Source organism: Mastigoproctus giganteus, chromosome 2 (genome assembly GCF_048544385.1).
Source record: "Mastigoproctus giganteus isolate SK-2022 chromosome 2, ASM4854438v1, whole genome shotgun sequence".
NCBI lineage: Eukaryota > Metazoa > Arthropoda > Arachnida > Uropygi > Thelyphonidae > Mastigoproctus > Mastigoproctus giganteus.
Window position 1 is genome coordinate 247604382 of NC_143576.1, and position 19007 is coordinate 247623388.

At 37.3% G+C, this 19007-nt stretch overlaps 1 protein-coding gene across 3 annotated transcripts in view; it reads right to left on the reverse strand.

Moving 5' to 3' along the window:
- Nucleotides 1-12272: 12272 nt before the first annotated feature.
- LOC150090354 (dnaJ homolog subfamily B member 6-like) overlaps nucleotides 12273-19007 on the reverse strand; it is a 230062-nt gene continuing 223327 nt past the window's right edge. For all 3 annotated transcript variants that reach the window (XM_090389830.1, XM_090389829.1, XM_090389828.1), the window contains one exon: nucleotides 12273-12803. In XM_090389830.1, coding sequence (XP_090245956.1) covers nucleotides 12707-12803 — 97 coding nt within the window. In that variant the 3' untranslated portion in view covers nucleotides 12273-12706. The remainder of the gene's footprint in view (nucleotides 12804-19007) is intronic.

Consider the following 19007-nt stretch of genomic DNA (forward strand, 5'->3'; position numbering starts at 1 on the left):
AATGAGGCCTCCAGGCCTGTATACAGTACTCTAGGTGTGGCCTGACCATTGCCTTATACAAGGGAATAATCACCTCCTGATCCCTGCTAGAAAAATTCCTATATATCATTGACAATACACCATGAGCTACTCTTGCAGCCCATCTGCACTGCTCAGAGAACTTCATATCTGCCTGCACAACCACCCCAAGGTCCCTTTCATTCTCTACCAGTCAGTGTAGTACAACAGAGTTGATACGTTGCTCTGAGGTTGCTGTTTCCCATATGTAGTACTTTACATTTGTCAATGTTAAACTTCATTTGCCACCTCTCAGCCCATCTGCTGAACCTTTCCAGATCCAGTTGCAGCAGCATAGTGTCAGTAGTGTCCTTGACAACCCTGCCAACGTTCGTATCGTCTGCAAACTTGGACATTAAGCTTGATATACCATCATCAATATCATTTATAAATACAGAAAACAATAAAGGACCCAATACTGAACCCTGAGGGACTCCACTAATAACATTAGTCCATGATGAGCAGTGTCCATTGATTACCACTCTGTCTTCTCCCCCTCAACCACCCCTTTATCCATAGCAGCAATTTGCCTCCAATGCCACACTGCTCCAATTTGTGCAGCAGTATCAAAAGACTTTCTAAGATCCAAGTATATAATATCAAAGTTATTCCCTGCATCCAGTTCTTTTGTGACTGCATCATAGTATCCAATCAAATTGGTCAGGCAAGACTTCCCCTTAACAAAACCATGCTGTGTCTGAGCTATAACTGAAGTCTTGTCTCGATGATCCTGCAGTGCTTCTTTAACCAGTGCCTCCATTAATTTTCCGGGAACAGAAGTTAAACTCACAGGTCTATAATTACTTGTGTCAGCCTTTGATCCTCCTTTGTGAATTGGGGTCACATTTGCACATCTCCAATCCATGGGTACCTCCCCTGAGTCCAAGGAAGCTCTCATAATTATGGCTAAGGGTTTGCTTACTTCCATTGCTGCCTCCTTTAATATAACTGGATAGATTACATCCACCCCAGGTGCCTTTCTTGTGTTTATATTCAACAATTTCTCCTCCACTTTACTCTCAGTTATTACAAGATTCTCTAGCTTACTGCCAGAGTTGAATACACCTCTGACATTCTCCTCGCTGAATAACTCCTCATGTGTGAATGTCGATGCAAAATATTCATTTAGTTTGTTAGCTATCTGAGCAGGATCATCAACAGTTGACCCATCGATATCAAGTGGACCAATCTGATTCATCCCCTTCCTTCTAGAGTTTACATAAGTAAAGAACTCTTCGCTGTTTTTCTTCGCATCCTTTGCCAAGGATTTCTCGTAATCTGCCTTCGCCTGCCTAACCTCCTTTGTAACTTGGTTACAGATCAACTTGTATCTATCATAGGCTTCTGTGTCACGTTAATTTGTATGTATCCCATGCATTTTTCTTCTCTGCCATATGCCTCATTAGTTCATCTGACATCCATTTAGGCCTAAACCTTGAACAATATTTCTTAGTTGGTATGTAAAGCCCTGTAGCTTCCAAGATAAGTTCTTTGAATGCTTCCCATTTTGAATTTGCTGTTGGTAACATCATCAGTTGATCCCACTATATAGAATTTAAATACTGCCTCAGTCCACCGTAGTCGCCTTTATGGAAGCAATAACCCTTCCCTTTACCCCTAATGGTAGTTACCTCTTTGAGTAAATCCCACTTCAGCACACTGTGATCACTGCCACCTAGTGGTTCCTTTATCTGCAGATTCTTATTGCATGAAGAATCACTACTGATAATCAGATCAAGAGTATTACTCCCTTTAGTTGCCTCCCGAACATGCTGATGTAGAAAACAATCATCCAATAAATCCACAAAAGCCTTGTTAATGTGTGAGTGACCAGCCCCCAAATTCCAGTCAATATCTGGGAAATTAAAATCCCCCATAATAAGACTCTCTGATTTACTGGCCCACTATTTCTCCATACAGTTTATTATACTCATCAGAGTCATTAGGCCTATAGCACACTCCTACTCTCAATTTTGATCTCCCAATGCTTATGTCACACCAAACTGACTCGACACTGCACTGTCCAGAGATGTCGACTGGCTTCACTTCCTTGGATTTTATGTGTTTCTTAACTAATAGCATAACCCCTCCTCCCTTCCTATCCTTTCTGTAGACATTGTACTCCCCAAATTCCAGTTCTGCATTCCTTATATCTGTGTGACACCACGTCTCTGAAATCCAACAATATCTGCCTTTGATGTTTTGAGCAATACCTCAAATTCAAATTTATTTACTAGACTCCTAGCATTGGTGTACACGCAAGTATACATGCACCTGCTCTTTCTCTTAGCCACCCTAACACAACCCATGTGTTTACTTGTACTCCAATGATTCCCAGCAGTCTCTGAAATATCCTGCATCTTATTTTCCAGGCTGCTGCTCATTCCAATAGAAGCAGTGCAAGAATCACTTTCTCCTCTGCCAGTGGCTACTGTTAATCTATTAGTCCTTGTATCCCCCCAATCTAGCAGTTTTCTGACCCTCCTAACACTGCCTTGATAGCATCAGCAAACATTCTTGCACCCTTTCTATTTAAGTGTATCCCATCCCTGTAGAAGCAGTCTCTCCTGTTAACAAGTACAGACCAGGCTGAAAAAAATTCTAGATAAGTTGGGAAAATGGGCTGAGAAGTAGCAACTGAAGTTTAACATTAACAAATGCAAAGTACTGCATATGGGTAGCAATAACCCAAGAGAAACATACCAACTGTGTGGTACTACACTCAGGGAAGTGGAAAGTGAAGACCTGGGAGTAATTGTGCAGTCAAATATGAAGTTTGCTGAGCAATGCAGATGGGCTGCCAGGGCAGGTCATGGAGTCTTGTCAATGATATATAGAAAGTTTGCTAGCAGGGACAGGGAGGTGATTATCCCGCTCTACAAGGCAATGATCAGGACACACCTAGAGTACTTGGTCATTCCCTGACCGTTCCACTTTCTCCATATTTGGTGGTGACGGGCTAGAACCCCGGTCTAATCAAGAAGAGTGTGCTGCTCCTTCCCACCTGGCTACGGAGGACTTGTGAGGTGATCTGATTGAGGTGTATAAGGCCTCCAATGGGTTGAGCAAGCTGAATGCTGATGGGATTCTTCCACTTGCTCAAAACTAAGAACCTGAGGGAGCACAGTTTCAAATTCAAGAAAGACAGTTGTAGAATATATGTGGAAATTTGCCTTTAGCCAGCGGGTAGTTGATTTTTGGAATGGCCTTCCATCTTTTGTTGTGGAAGTTGATAGCCTAAATAAATTTAAGGCTGAGCTGGACAGGCATTTGGCATGAATGGAGGGGTTTTTTTTTTTTGGTTGATGCTGCATAAGCTTGCTCTCTTGCACTGTATGCCTCTACTAATGATCTTGACAGTATAGTGGAAGTAAGAAATTGTTTTTATAAGTGAATATAAAACATGATTATAAAATCATTACAACTAGTGGCTATTTCCATACACATGCAAGTAAATAACTTGTGGAACACTTAATGTCTGCTGCTGGTGTGTACAGATGTCAAAGTGGCACACCATGACAGGAAGAAATTGATAAATTGAGGCTTCAAATTATCAAGTGTATTCCTCAACACAAGAACAAATATGTACGAAATCTTTACAGCTCACTGTTAATGATTAAAAAATGATGTTGCACTACAGAGTTCAGTGTTTCATTACCAAGCAGTTAATTTCATGCACTCTCACAGTACTCATTTATTAACTATTTAAGAATGATTGCTTATGTGCATCATGCCATATCACTTTGTCATTTAATGCACATATGCAATAGAGGCAGCAAATATGTTAAAGCATGTCAGAAAAATTTAATTTTTAAAATAAATTGAATAATAAGTTTAATAAGAAAGTATTTTGTTATATGCTTTGTTTTAAAAATTATCTAAAAATATTCTCAATAATTTGAGAGATTTACTAAATTTTCTGGACTTGACAATTTCTGCAACCAAGCAATGTGTGAACCAGAAAAACAAAAGTTGATAAATCTGAAAATTAAAATCAACATGGATGCTGCTGTTTATTTTTTTAGTATTGTGGACAATGACAGGCACATACCAAATCAAAGTGCTAATGAGTTAGGAAATTGCTGTATCAACACCCCACTAATGACTGCCTGTATTTTGCATGCCGTGCTAGCCGAACATTAGTAGTACTAGGAAACTGGCAAGACATTAAAATTGGAATACGACTTGCACTTATACAATTAGTTCACGTAATGTAAAGTTCATGACCAACAGTAAAGCAGCACCAAAAATTTGCAATACGAATGGTAGACCAAAAAAATTTATAATTCAATTGCTAATTGAATTATAACTGGAACCATGACAATGAAAGGGGAAAAAAAAATAAGAACTACAACCCTCTTGAGGTAATTTTACCTGACCAGCAATATTCACATTTATTACAAACTTATGCCACTCTTACCAAATGCTTAAGTCTACTATTACATGATTGGGTATTGGTGTACATAGGTGTTCCTAATACTCGCATCCCAAGTTACAAAATCTGTGATGTAGATCAAAATCAAGAATACACTGAAGAAATAAAGTTCAGTTTAATCTAAAAGCCATTTAATTTTAAAAATTAAATTTTTAGCAAGCTTAATTAAGGATGTGAAGGGAAGAGCTTCATATTAAGAAATACCATTCAAGGACTAAATGGAAGTCAGAAGAACAAATGAAACTCATGGCAGAAGAAAAATGCATGGGATCCACAAAAATTATCAAGTGTTAGACAGGCTAAGGCATATTATGAGAAGCCTTTGGCAAAGGATGCAAATAAAAACAGAAGACTTCTTTACTTATGTAAGCACTAACAGGAATGGGAAGGAAGGGATGATTTAATTGATGCTAATCCTGCTCATGTTGATGACAAACTGAACAGTTGCTTTGCATCTACATTCACACAAGAGGAAAACGGTTAGGAAAAATGGAACAAAAGTTCATCGAAATAACAGGCTGCTAAATGATTTTGTGATAACTCAGAGGGAAGTGCAAGCAAATTGGAAGGTAAACAATAAATGTACCTCGGGTGGATGGTGGTTGTTATTTGGTTTTTAGGCGCATTAGCAACTAAGGCCATATTGCTCCAGGGATATGCGGTGGTCATGGACTCGAACCCCGGTCTAATCAAGAAGCGTATACTACGCATGCTGCTCCTGCCCACCTGGCTACGGAGGTGCTCAGGTGGATGGATCTATCCAATTATATTAAGGGAGGTAGTGAAGTAAGTAAGAAAACCTTTAGCCATAATTATGGAAGCATCTTTGGACTAAGGATATGCAAATGTATCCCCAATTCACAAAGGAAGATCACAGGGTGATCTGAGTACAGTCAGTCCTCGTATAGCATGATAGTTGTGTTCCTAGAAACCCTCGTGCAATATGAACAACAAGCCCTATGGGAAAAACAGGGTTAGGTGCCAAGCACCCAAGACTGAACACACATTTGTAACCAAAACATTACCAAACACAATAATGCTTTTACTTCTATCATAAGCAAACTTGTTTTTTGTTTGATTTTCCATCCAAACAGATGACAGTCATTCCATCTCTTCAATTCTTGTCTCTTAATCTAATGGATCTTAATTACACTTTGAGTTGTTCCTGCTATGAAAGTTGTTTTTATTTTCTCTGCATTCTTTGTAATTCTCGGCATTGCCTCATTTAGGTCTGTAGCACATGCAATATCACCTGGTCTTTCATTTCGCTCAAAGTGTTTCACAATTTCATATTTTTTCTCTATCGACAGAGGCGGACTGGCCATAAGCCTTACCGGGGAAACCCCAGTGGCCGGTGTGATTTTGGCCACTATAAATTTTCCCGGGTAAGAATTTTTGATCCAGTCTGCCTCTGTTTATCGATATTGCTTTTCTTTTTCTCTCTGAATCTGTAGTGTCTTCACCAGGATGCTTCCTTTTCACACCTTTTAAGTATTTTACTCATTTTTAGGGAATAAAGCAAAATTACAAAATGAGGAGGCACGCTTGATACACATAAACAAAGCTGCGCACGTGTAGCAACTGAATAAACAACACCGTAAAGGCAGAGATACACTATTAACACTTCATATTTTACTAAAGCACATTTCTAGGGGTTACTACCATAACACAATAAAAACAATTTCCAGTTGTGTTTCTGCGATTGGAATCTGTTATAAACTCGATCTAATTGCATTTGCGATAATACCGATAGCTGGAACTGTGTGGGTTTTTACGTTATTATGGTGAAATGTGTTTCCCCTTCACTGATAAAATACATTTTCAGAATCTTCTCTTCATTCCTATTGTGTTGCGTTCGGTTGGGGTGATTCTGCGTTCGACTGCCATTTCTTGTAAACACAAAGGTGAATTGTGCATAAGCGAATTCAGTTCATGTTATATAAGATATCGTTCCCCTATTTATAAATCGTGTATGATCAAATTCGTGTAATGTAAACACGTGTTATACGAGGACTGACTGTAATCACAGACTTGTTAGCATGACTAACTAGTCTGCGATTAGTATTATTTTCCCCGGTAACAAAAGTAATGCAGGACTATTTATAGAGGAGTGCAGTTATATTAGTCCTGGAATGAGTTCGTTAAGGGTAGATCATCTTTTCTGAATAATTCAATTGGATACTATGATGCAGTAACAAAGGAACTAGATGTAAAAAATAATTTTGATATTATATACATTTGGATTTCAGGAAATCATTGGATGAAAAGCAAATGAAAACACTGTTATACAAATTGCAGCAGTGTGCACTACTGGCAAGTTATTGCCATGGGTAAGGTTGAGAAGATAAGCATTTTATCAATGGCCACTGACCTTCAAGGAGCAATGTTATTGATGGAGTCCTCAGGGTTTGGTGTTGGGTCCACTGCTGTTTACTTGATGGAGGCATATCAGACTTAATGTCTAAGTTTTTGGAAGATACAAAGACTGGCAGCATTTTTAATCACTATAATGAATGTATGCTATGAGAATAAGATCTAGAAAAATTAGGCACATGGGCTGAAAAATGGCATATTCATCATAATTGCACAATCACACACCAACTGTTATTAAAAATATAAATAATATTATGTTATATTATATTATAAAAATGTTATATTTCATTGGTGAAACGAAACGTTGGTTCAAAGATCGTCTGGGGAGCATATGAACGGGACTGCAAATGGCTCAAGAGTTTGCGGATTTGTTCCTCCAAGAGCAATACCATTAGTAGAGAAAGAATCCGCATTCATCTCCTCTTCGAGGCGGTGGTTCTTGGACGGGATGAGTGGTTCTGCCTAGCACGCTCCTGAGCCATTTCTACAGGAGCATGCTGCCCATGCTCCTGTAGAACCACGTGCTGAGAACCGTGAGCCTGCTGATATTTAAGCATGTGCCACACGATAAACCTCACTTTTGAAAAAGGAGGCGGATGCCTCTGAAAGCTACAGTGTTTTAGCACTTTTATCACCTTGTGTTTTATCTGCATTGTTTTATTGTACAGACAGTTACCTTTTTATCATTCTATTTATTTCATTTATCTACATTATTTTAATATAACGTAACACTATATTTTTAATAACGGTTGGTGTATGATTGTGCAATTATGAATATTCCCAACCCCAGAGGCCTATTTGAAGACTGAAAAATGGCAATTCAAGTTTAACATTGACAAATGCAGGGTACCGCATATGGGCAGCATTAATCCCTGATTAACATACGAACTGTGTGGTACTACCTTCAGGCTATTGGAAAATGAGAAAGACCTGCAGGTAATTGTGCACTCAGATATAAAGTTCTCCAAGCAGTGCAGACAGGCTGCCATTACAGCTCATGGGATTTTGTCAATGATATACAGGAATTCTGCTAGCAGGGATAAGGAGGTCATCTCTATGTATAGGGCAACAGTCAGGTCACATTTGAGTACTGCCTACAGATGCTGTGAAGGGAAATGAGATTGGTGAGGGGGAACAAAAGGATACTCTTATCAAGAAAGGCAGCATTTGGAGACTATTCAGATCACCTGCAAGGTGATCTTGAATGAGGTGTTTAAGACTTTGAATGGACTGGAGTAAGCTCAATGCTAATGGGATTCTTCCTCTTGCTCAGACTATGCACGAGGGGACAAATTCAAGGAAGAACTAGACAAACTAATGGAAGGTATGGATATATGATTTTTTTTTGCTAGTGCTCTATAAGCTTGCATCATATGCCATATGCCACTGCCACTATTAAATGCTGACAGATGTTGTTGGTAGGTTATATATCAAATATATATAGAAATTTCTTAAGGTACCGAATTGATTTGACTCAAATTTAATAGCAATGCTTAATTTAGCAGTACTGACCTTAGTATAATCTGCAATTGATGCTTGGGATAGGAAATTAAATAAATTGAGGTTGGAATAATGAATTGAAAACCAGAATTAAAATAAGCTCAAGGAAGTAGGAGTGCACAACTTCGTCCTTGGTTGTCATTGATGAAATAGTTGATAAATTAATTAAGGAATTTAATAAAAGTTTAACTGGGTAGGCCAAAAGTTGTAACGAGTTGACTTTCGTTTATTAACGTCTTCAGTCGGTGATGATGAAGTGGGGAGAGAACGCGTATATTTAAAGGAGTTCTAACTTCCCGTGATCCTCTTTGAAACAATGTGGGAATCTCAGGTGTGTGAGATTCCAGACCGGGGAAAGATTTTAGGGTAGTTTTGCATTTATGACATTGAGTTTGGAGTGACGGCGAAATCATTCTATGATGAGGGGCTTCGTACTGAAAAATTTTATAACTGGATTTTAATCTAATGATAGTGATGGCTGAATTGATTAGAGGGTTGTGATTATTGGAATGTACATGTTGTGCAAGTTCGGTACTTGATTGTCCTGTTCTAAAACTATTGTAATGATAATATGCCCGTGTATTAGGTGTTTTTGTGGAACCATATTTGGTGGTGCTTCCGATATAACAGGTATTGCAATTTTGTTGACATTTTATTAAGTATATGATATTATTTATGTCATTAATTTGATATTTATGTTTCTTTGTATGAATTGAACATTGAGCTAAGTTTGTTATAAGCAGAAAATGTAAGTGTGATGTCTGTACCTGCAAACACCCGGCAGAATTGTCTGGCCAGAGAGCTGTGGTAAGGGAGAACAATACGTGTTGCTATTTTTGTAGTGTTTAGGTGAATTAACTGAAATGGCTATTTTCTAGCCATAAACTTTTCTGTAAGATATTGAAGTTCAGAGCTGTATTTGATGGTGTTATAAATCTGATTATAAAGAACGGCTTTTTTTTGTACTATGGATAGTGTGAGTCAAAATGCAGGTATTTCCCTGTATGTGTTTTTTCTGAAGATTCTGGTTCCAAGTTTGGTGTCTGTTTTGTATATAGTGAGATTAAGGAAACTGATCTGTTCCGTTTACTTCTGTTTCAAGTGTATATTTTATTCCGTCATGTCTTGAGTTAATTTTAGTGAAAAGGTTATCGATTATGGTTCTATTGCCTATTATTAGTATATCATCTGCATAATGTATGTATAATTTAATTTCTGGGGAGTAAGGCCGTAGTATTTGATTCTCTATAGTTGCTAGGTAAATTTCTGATAAGGGGGCTGAAATTCCTAGACCCTTAGGTAGGCCGAATATTTGTTGGTATATTTGATTATGGATCCGAAAATGTCTGGCGTCTAATAGGAATGAGGTGAGAACTAAAATATTATATATATATATTTTAGTCCCCAGCTAAAATATATATTTTATGTAGCCTTACCCCCCAAAAATTAAATTATACATACATTATGCAGACGATATACTAATAATAGGCAATAGAACCATAATCGATAACCTTTTGACTAAATTTAACTCAATTCATGAGATTAAAATATACACTTGAAACAGAAGTAAACTAACAGATCAATTTCCTTGATCTCACTATATACAAAACAGACACCAAACTTGGAACCAGAATCTTCAGAAAAAAAAACACACATACAGGGAAATACCTGCATTTTGACTCGCCATCCACTTAGTACAAAAAAAAAAAAAAAAGCCATTCTTTATAATCAGGTTTATAACGCCATCAAATACAGCTCCACACAAGATGACCTATCTACTGAACTTCAATATCTTACAGAAAAGATTATGGCTAGAAAATACCCATTTCAGTTAATTCAACATACCATTTCTACCAACAAAAATAACATCAATAATTCACCTAAATACAATGAAAATAGCATCACACGTATTGTTCTCCCTTACCACAGCTGTCTGGCCGGACAGTTCCATCGGGTGTCTGCAGGTACAGACATCACACACTTACATTTTCTGCTTATAACAAACTTATCTCAATGTTCAATTCATACAAAGGAATATATAAATATCAAATTAATGACATGAATAATATCATATACCTAATAAAATGTCAACAAAATTGCAATACCTGTTAGATTGGAAGCACCACCACCAAATACAGTTCCACAAAAACACCTAATACACAGGCATATTATCATTACAACAGTTTTAGAGCAGGACAATCAAGTACCGAACTTACACAACACGTATATTCCAATAATCACAACCCTCTAATTGATTCAGCCATCACTATCATTAAAATCTAGTTATAAAATTTTTCAGTATGAAGCCCTCATCACAGAAAGATTTCGCCGTCACTCTAAACTCAATGTCATAAATGCAAAACTACCCTACAACCTTTCCCCAGTCTGGAATCTCATGCACCTGAGATTACCACATGTTTCAAAGAGCATCACGGGAACTTAGAACTCCTTTAAATATACACGTTCTCTCCCCACCATCATCGCCAACTGAAGACGTTAACAAATGAAAGTCAACTCGTTATGACTTTTGGCTTACCCAGTTCAAACTTTTGATTTCCTTAATTAATTCATCAACTATTTTATCAATGAAAAACCAAGGACAAAGCTGTGCACTCCTACTTCCTTTCAATTCATTACCCCAACCTCAATTTATTTAATTTCCTATCCCAAGCATCAATTGCAGATTATACTAAGGTGAGTACCACCAAATTAAGCATTGCTATTAAATTTGAGATTGGTAGGTTATATATTATTAAATTGGTAGGTTCATAACTGGAACCAAAAGAAAAATAACATATGACTAAAAAGCCAAAGAAAATTAAGTTTATCAGGAAATTGGAAGACACGATATTATTGAGAAACATTTGACTAAATAAGAATAATCAACTAATTTGTGGGATATATTGCTTCATTGGCATTTGATTTCATTTTTGAAATTTCTTCATTGTATGTGTTTCATTTTATAAAAATGAAGTCTGTAAAGAGACATACAGAGGGTTTAGTGTCAAATAATGTTAACTACAAAATCATTTTGTAGTTGATGTTTTTGTAATTAACAAAAAAAAAAAGTCATGTGACATTTCCTTGGTTTACCAGAAATGTACTTACAGCTGAAGTTAACTTAGAATTGTCTCTTTAGTAATTCACAGGACATAATATGCATTGCTATTTGTATAAAGTAAAACTAAAGTTATTGCAAAAAGGAAATGCAATTTTGTAGTTAACATTGTTTAACACTATTTTAATGGCTTTTTGGAGTTTCCTTTTTTAATTCCAATTATTCTATGTATTTTATGTATAAAGCAGAATTAATTTCCTTAAAAATTGGAATTATTGATGTCAGCAAACAAGGACATAGTCTTAGCTGATCCTTCAAGCTTCATTCCCTGTTTGGCCAGTATCAGAAAGTAATGATTATGCTTAAAGGGTTGATAGGCTGGTTGTAAGAAAATTTACATGCCCATTTTAAAGTTCAATCAAGCAAGTTTTTTAACTGGACAATTTAAAATATTAGAGATGGTATGAAGAATTCACCACGAAACACCCACAAATCTGTCACATTAATTTATTTTACAATGTAACACCCAAACTTACAACAGTCAGATTAAATATCTGTATGCTCACAATATGCAAGCTATGCAGTTAGGATATCCTTGTTCTTCATTATTAAACTATTTACAGCATTTAAAGAAACTTTAAATAGATTCACATTCGTTTACATGTCTGCAATTAGTGATGACTTAGGAGGTAGACATTCCACATCAACTAAGTACAGTTTTATGAACACTATAAAAACTAAACTGTGTACAACAGCTGAAAGATTCCAGCAGGAAAAAAAAAAAAAAAAAAAAATTACGAACAGGTGATAAGTGCTTGAACCACAAAAATGAGAAATTACAATTTTTTTTCTTTTTCTTTTTTTACAGTGAATAAACAAAATACTGGTGAAAAGCCATCCATACCATAGTAAATAAGATAAATTAATTTGAGCACTTGGATACAGCACACAGAAGTGATAGCACTAAAGGTGCAATTTTAGTCTACATATTTTACTTGCTTTACACAGATCACAAAGGTCATCACCTGCCTGTCAAGAAGTTTTTAATCAGTTCACATTTGACAGACTTTATGTGGAATTTAATTCAGACTCCTTTCATACTTCAAGTATACAGTCACTTAAAAATTGGTCCTTACCTATAAACATGGAACGATTTTCAGTTACAAAATGTAACCAGTAGTTAAACTTTTAGGGAAAGAAAATGGGAAAAGAAAGAGCAGAAACTAGAGTTGTGGTCAGGTCTTTACAGTACGTGGTCCTAAAAGTTAGGACTATCCTCGTGATTAATATCCTATAGCTTGTGGTACTCCATCAATTGTCTTTGATTTCAATATTCCATCTTCATATACTGAAATAGTTTCTACTCCATTTTCGAACACTCTAAAGAGATAAAATATGATTAACACAGAATATTTGCTCACTGTCATAAAAGAAAAAACTGAAATCATCTGAAAGTATTACCTTTAGTCCTCTGCTATACTTTGCATAAACCATAATTGACACAAATTTTGCACGTTCCTTCAGTAATATGCATTACATGTTCATACATCATAATAAAAAGCAGGTGGACAGATGAATTGGGGAGGAGTATAGATCATATACTATATATGTATATTTCAGTGTGAGAATGGGTAAGATGAATGTGGCATGGTAACCAGTGTCAGACACACTGGCACAAGTATCTCAAACTGAAACCTTGCTGGGGTTTTCATGTACAACTATCTTGGGTGTACAGAAATTTGTTTAATAACCAAATAACATACAGCCAACAGGCCAGCAAGAGGATACTGCCAGTCAAACAACTCAGGACAAGGGATAACTAAAGTCATTTCAGAAAGCACAACTCTTTGTACCTTGTCACTAATGGGGTACTGTAGCCAATGATTGAACTAAATTCCACTCCTTCAGCAAAAAACAAAGTACAGTTACAGTGGACCCAGGAACACCAACTCTGAACAGTGAAGGATTAGAAAAACATTGTCTGATTTGAAGCCTGGTTCATGCTCACAAGAGAACTGAATATGGTGAAAAACAGCATGAACTCATTCTGCTAGCTTGTATTGTTGACATGTGGCAAGTTGGTATGAATCCATCCTGCCATGTGTCAACAATGCAGACTGGTGGCAGCATGTAATAGTATGGAGTGTGGGTTTGTAGTGCACAATGGGTCCCTTTATGCGGAGCAACAAATTATCTGGAAACTGTTTCTGACCAGGCATATTCCTTTATGGCTACAGCATAGCTATCTGTGAATGAGTTCTTCCAACAGGATAATGTGCTATGTCACAAAGCACAGAACTATGCAGTACTGATTCCAGAAACATGAGTCAATTCAATCTATTGTAGTGGCCTCTCCACCCACCAAATCTCATTCCAATTGTGCATCTGTGGAATGAGGTGAAACAAGCTCTTTGGAGTATAGATCCACAACCATCCAATTTGCAACAACTGTGGGAAGCAATCAAGTCAATGTGGACCAGCATACTTCACTCACTCCATGCCACAATTAATCCTAGTTCTTTTGAGTCCTAAAGGGAAACCTACTTATTATTAGGTAGATGTATCTAATAAAGTGGCCACAGTGTACATATGTGACACTGTATGGCAGTATTTTACAGGATGTGAAGAATAACTGATATAATTTATTTAGATTTCAGCCTTCCATACAGTCCTATATGAACGACTTGCATGAACTGGATCAACATCAGGAATGTTTAGAAAAATGGATAAAATACAGTAAACCCCCGCTATTCGCGGTATCTGTATTCGCAGTCGCTGATGTAATATAAAACTAAACCTAAAAAAATGTGAATTTTAAAGTGCCGTGAACATTTTCCGCCATAAAAAAAACATGGGCGTGGCTAAAATTCTTTCCCAGTCAAAACAGCGCTCAGTGGGTGGGGGAGAGAGGGGCGACAAAATCTCGAGCATGGATGTTTCTCGCTAATCCTAATGGGGATGGATGGGTAAAATTTTTAATTAGACTTGCAAGCATGACTTGTTTATCAGGGAAAATAATCGAATCAGTGGTTAAAGGAGTAATGCAGGATCATTATGTTTGACAAATCTGATTTGCTCCTATGAGGTAGTCAGAAAGGAACTGTATGCAAAAACAATTCTGACATATTTAGATTTAAATAAAAGTATTGATACTTTTCCATATGAATGATCACTATATAAATTGGAGCAGTGTAGCATTGGGGGCAAAGTTACTGCTACATATGAAAGGATGATTGATTAGCAGGAGACTGCTTTTCATGGAGCAGCGTTATTAGTGGAGTCCCTCATGGTTCACTACTGGGCACATACTGTTTTCAATATTCATGAAGGCATATCAAGTTTAATGTCTAAATTCTGATGATACAAAAGGTAGGCAGAGCAGTTAAAAGGAAATCATGTTTATTCTAACAAAACCTGGATAAATTCTGAAAGAAGATATGGAAAGTGGCAATTATGGTTTAACGATGATAAATGCAAGGTACGATATATCACAATAATATCAAAACTATTATCCAAAGGTGCAGCAAACGCCCAGGGCTTCCTTTCAACCATATGGCTAACACTATTGTGCAAAAATTTGCTTTCAGTCAGTCAATAATTGATTGTTGGAATAAACTTCCACTTGGTAGTGGAGTACCCCAGGGTTCACTACTGGGCACATACTGTGGATAGTTTGAATAAATTTATGGAAGAATCAGAAATTTTTTTGTATTATTTTTGCATTACTAATAAAGGCTTGGAAACTTCTTTTTAAGAGATGTGGATCTTCATAAATGGTACAAGAATGAAAAGACCAGCCAAAACAGCAAAAAAAAAAAGTATTTTAAACAGAAGTATTATACAGAAACCTTTCTTCCTAATCCACTTGGCAGTGTTTTGTACTTATTCAACCTGAGATGCTTGTAGCCTCTATTTCTCTAACAGTTACTCATCAATCACCATGTCATGAGCTTTACTGATTTTTTTTCTGGAGTGCTGATGGATGTCCACTGGGCTGCTCATCTTCGATGCCGGTTCCACCATGGTCTGCAAAATTCTTTCAATGTATTGACCACGCATTCATCCTTGTTCGATATTTTACATTTACGGAGGCTTGAACTTCAACAACCCAAAAAAAAAAAAAAAAAAAAGCCCTACATTATGAACTTTCAATTCATTCGTATATATGTCTAAAATACATGGTGTCTGTAAATTATCACCTGATTATGAAGCTTAATTTTTTGTAATAGGCATCTTAAAATGGTTTACTGCAGTTATCAAAGCAACTCAGTGAGTTTTTTTTTTAAAAAAACAGTTGGCAGCCTTGATCCAAGCAAGCCTTATGACAGTGCAGGAGAAAGCAATGTATATGTTATGGATGTGGGACACCAAATCTCCAGTGATGGCAAGGTAAAACTCAATGAGAATTTCAGAAAGATCCATCTACAGAACAACCAATGAGGCAATGGCTGAAAAATTTAAAAAAAAAAAAAAAAAAAAAAAAAAGCTGGCAGTGTACTGCACCAGAAAGGAATAGGTAGACCCAGTGTATCTGCACATAGTATCAGTACAGAAATTCAGTAAGTCCTGCAAAATCTATCCACTAGGCAAGCCTGTCAACTGCAAATATTGTGGGCAACACTGCACAGGGTGGTTCACAAGAGATTGAAACTTTATACTTATAAAATGCAAAAAATGTTGAGAAAATTAAGCCTGAAAACAAACCACAACGAGAGGAATTCTCTGTTCGCATTCTCAACCATATAGACACTGGCAAGTACTTTTTTGAAAAATGTAATTTTCAGTGATGAAGCAACATTTAACCCATCTGGTAAAGTTAATAGACACAATTGTGGCATATGAGGATCTGAAAATCCCCACTCAGTTCGTGAACATGATAATCTCAAGGTAAACGTGGCGTGCACTGTAATTCAGCCAGGTGCTTGGACCATTTTTCTTCCATGAAAACACAGCGAACGCCACAAATTACCTATATATGATCAAATTGTATGCTGTACCTCAGCTGGAAGACAGACAGCCACATATGTTATATCAGTAGAATAAGGCACCACCCCCACACTGGTGTTTGCATCTGCAAAATTTTCAATAAAAATTTCCTAACAGATTGATTGGTCAAAATTTCATGGTCTCTTCGTCTCCAGATATCACACCAATGGATTTCTTTGTATGGAGTTATGTATGCCGAGTGATCACTGAATTATGACTACCCCTATGAAAACTGAATGCGACCTGTTGACCCCATAAGGTGAGAGAGTGCGGAGTTAGTCGACCTATGTAGCACAGATAAGGTGTCAGTGTTTCAGTAGGTAGTAAAATTCCAAGCATGATGGGTAAAAGGAAGGATTTATCGGACTTTGATAATGGACAGATTGTGGGTGCTCGACGAGCTGGTGCCTCGATTTCCCAAATGGCTGAATTGGTGGGGTGTTCGAGAGCCACCATAGTTAAAGCGTACCAGGACTGGTGTCAAAATGGTCAAACAATGACCCGAAGGCAAAACTGCAAAGGTCAGCGAAAGGTTAATGTTAGAGGTAAACAATAGCGCTGGGTCCGATGACTCTTACAGGTGCAGCACTGTCGAAGAGTTGACTACCTAATACAATATGGGCCAACCCAGAACAATATCTGGCATGACCATGTGTCGCATGCATGGGCTATACTAGGCAGACGACCCCTATGGCATCCTCTCCTAACCAAGGTTCATCGGCACAAAAGGCTTGCCTGGTGCAAATAGCATGCAAGTTGGACGTTAGACGACTGGAAGGTGTGCTGGTCGGATGAGTCGTTATTTACTCCACACCGTGGATGGTTGTGTGCAGATTTAGCATCAACAACATGAGGCCCTTGATCATTCATGGTATCAAAAGTGCAGGCCTGTGGAGCCGGTTTCACTGGCAGGAACTTAGATCCCTGGTGCATGTGGAACAACGTATCAGTGGTCTCCGCTATTGTCAACTGCTTTCCCACTGTGTACACCCCGCTATTTTACACCTTTTCCCGAATGCCGATGGTGTCTTTCAAGATGACAATGCACCGAACCATTGGGCACTCGTGCAGGAATGGTTTGAGAAACACAGTTCTGACTTCCAGCATATTGATTGGCCTCCGAACTCCCCTGATATCAATCCCATAGAGCACTTGTGGGACACTATGGAAAGCCATATCAGGTGTCTGGATACACCAATCACCTCCATTGCTGACTGCATTACACACAGCTTGGTTGGCAATACCACCTGACATCTTGAATGAATACATCAGATAGTTGCTGTACTGAGGGAAAAAGGAGGACCTACGAAATATCAGGGAGGTGGTCATAATTCAGTGATCACTCATTGAAAGTGACAAGGTTTATGCAAAAAAAAAAAAAAAGTACTCATTTGTGCTAGAAGAAATTTATTCACTTCCTAAGAAATATATAAAAAACACATTTTAATGCAACAAAATGAAAGGTTTAGTAGAATAACAACCCCAAAAGAACTTACATGCTTTTTAGAATAGTTAAACACAGCAGAAGAAGAAAGGGATTGGTGATTACAATACAGGCAGGCCAATCTCTGCAGGTAGACAGTCAGCAAGGAGGTTCCATGATGTCCTATTGAATATTTTTTTTTTTTTTTGTGAAAACCCCAAACACGAAAGGTATCAAAACCTATAGTACATAGTACCGTGCATGGGTTGAAGGAGAAGTATGGGGAGAGGGAGATGCCGGAAACTTTGCTCTAGAGACTAAACATGGGTTTCACCACTTCAAGCCTCCAATAAGCAAAGTGGTGGTATTTTTCACTGGTTGATGAAAGTCATCTACCACTTGTAGGGATAGGGAAATGATCTTAGACACTAAAATTCCTAGCAAGTGAATGTCTAAGACCATGGTAATCTTCTTTGTGAAAAAACAAATCCCATTCATTTTCCATTGACAACAATTATTTCAGTAAGAATCAGAAAATGTGTTGCCAATATTAAAGCGGCAACCTTGTTTTCTGCCAACTATTCACAGACCCAGTGAAGTTTACTGTTATGTCCACCTGCCCAGCCAATCATTTCATGTGTTATTTTTCTGTGTGGAAATTTGTTTTTTCTTCTGATGACATCTTATTGAAAATTCAACAAGAGAAAAATCAGTTATTACTAGGAAAATATGTACACTATATAAGCAACCTAATCGTTTGTCACAAGTTGACAGTGTACTAGTAACAATTCTGTAAAAGCATTGTTTTTCCAGCAAACAATTTAATTAACATATGCAGTGCATTCATTTGAAACTTCTGGAGTAAAAAAAAACAGTAATCTCTTTAGAATTATACTTTTAGTAATGACCACTGTGTATTCTCAATGCATAGTAGGGATTTAGTACCTCATGTACTGAAAGAAAATTTGATATCAACAGAATATCCCACAGAATTACCTTTTGCACCATAAAACCACAAACTACAACAATACCACAGAGGATATAAAAGTGTGCCAACTTGCAATTGCTGCTGATGAGCAGTGTGTGAGACCAGCTTGTATGCCAATGGCTCGTATATCAATAAAGCTGCTATTGCTACTGAAGAAACCAAAAACTCAAAAGAAAAAGAATTACAA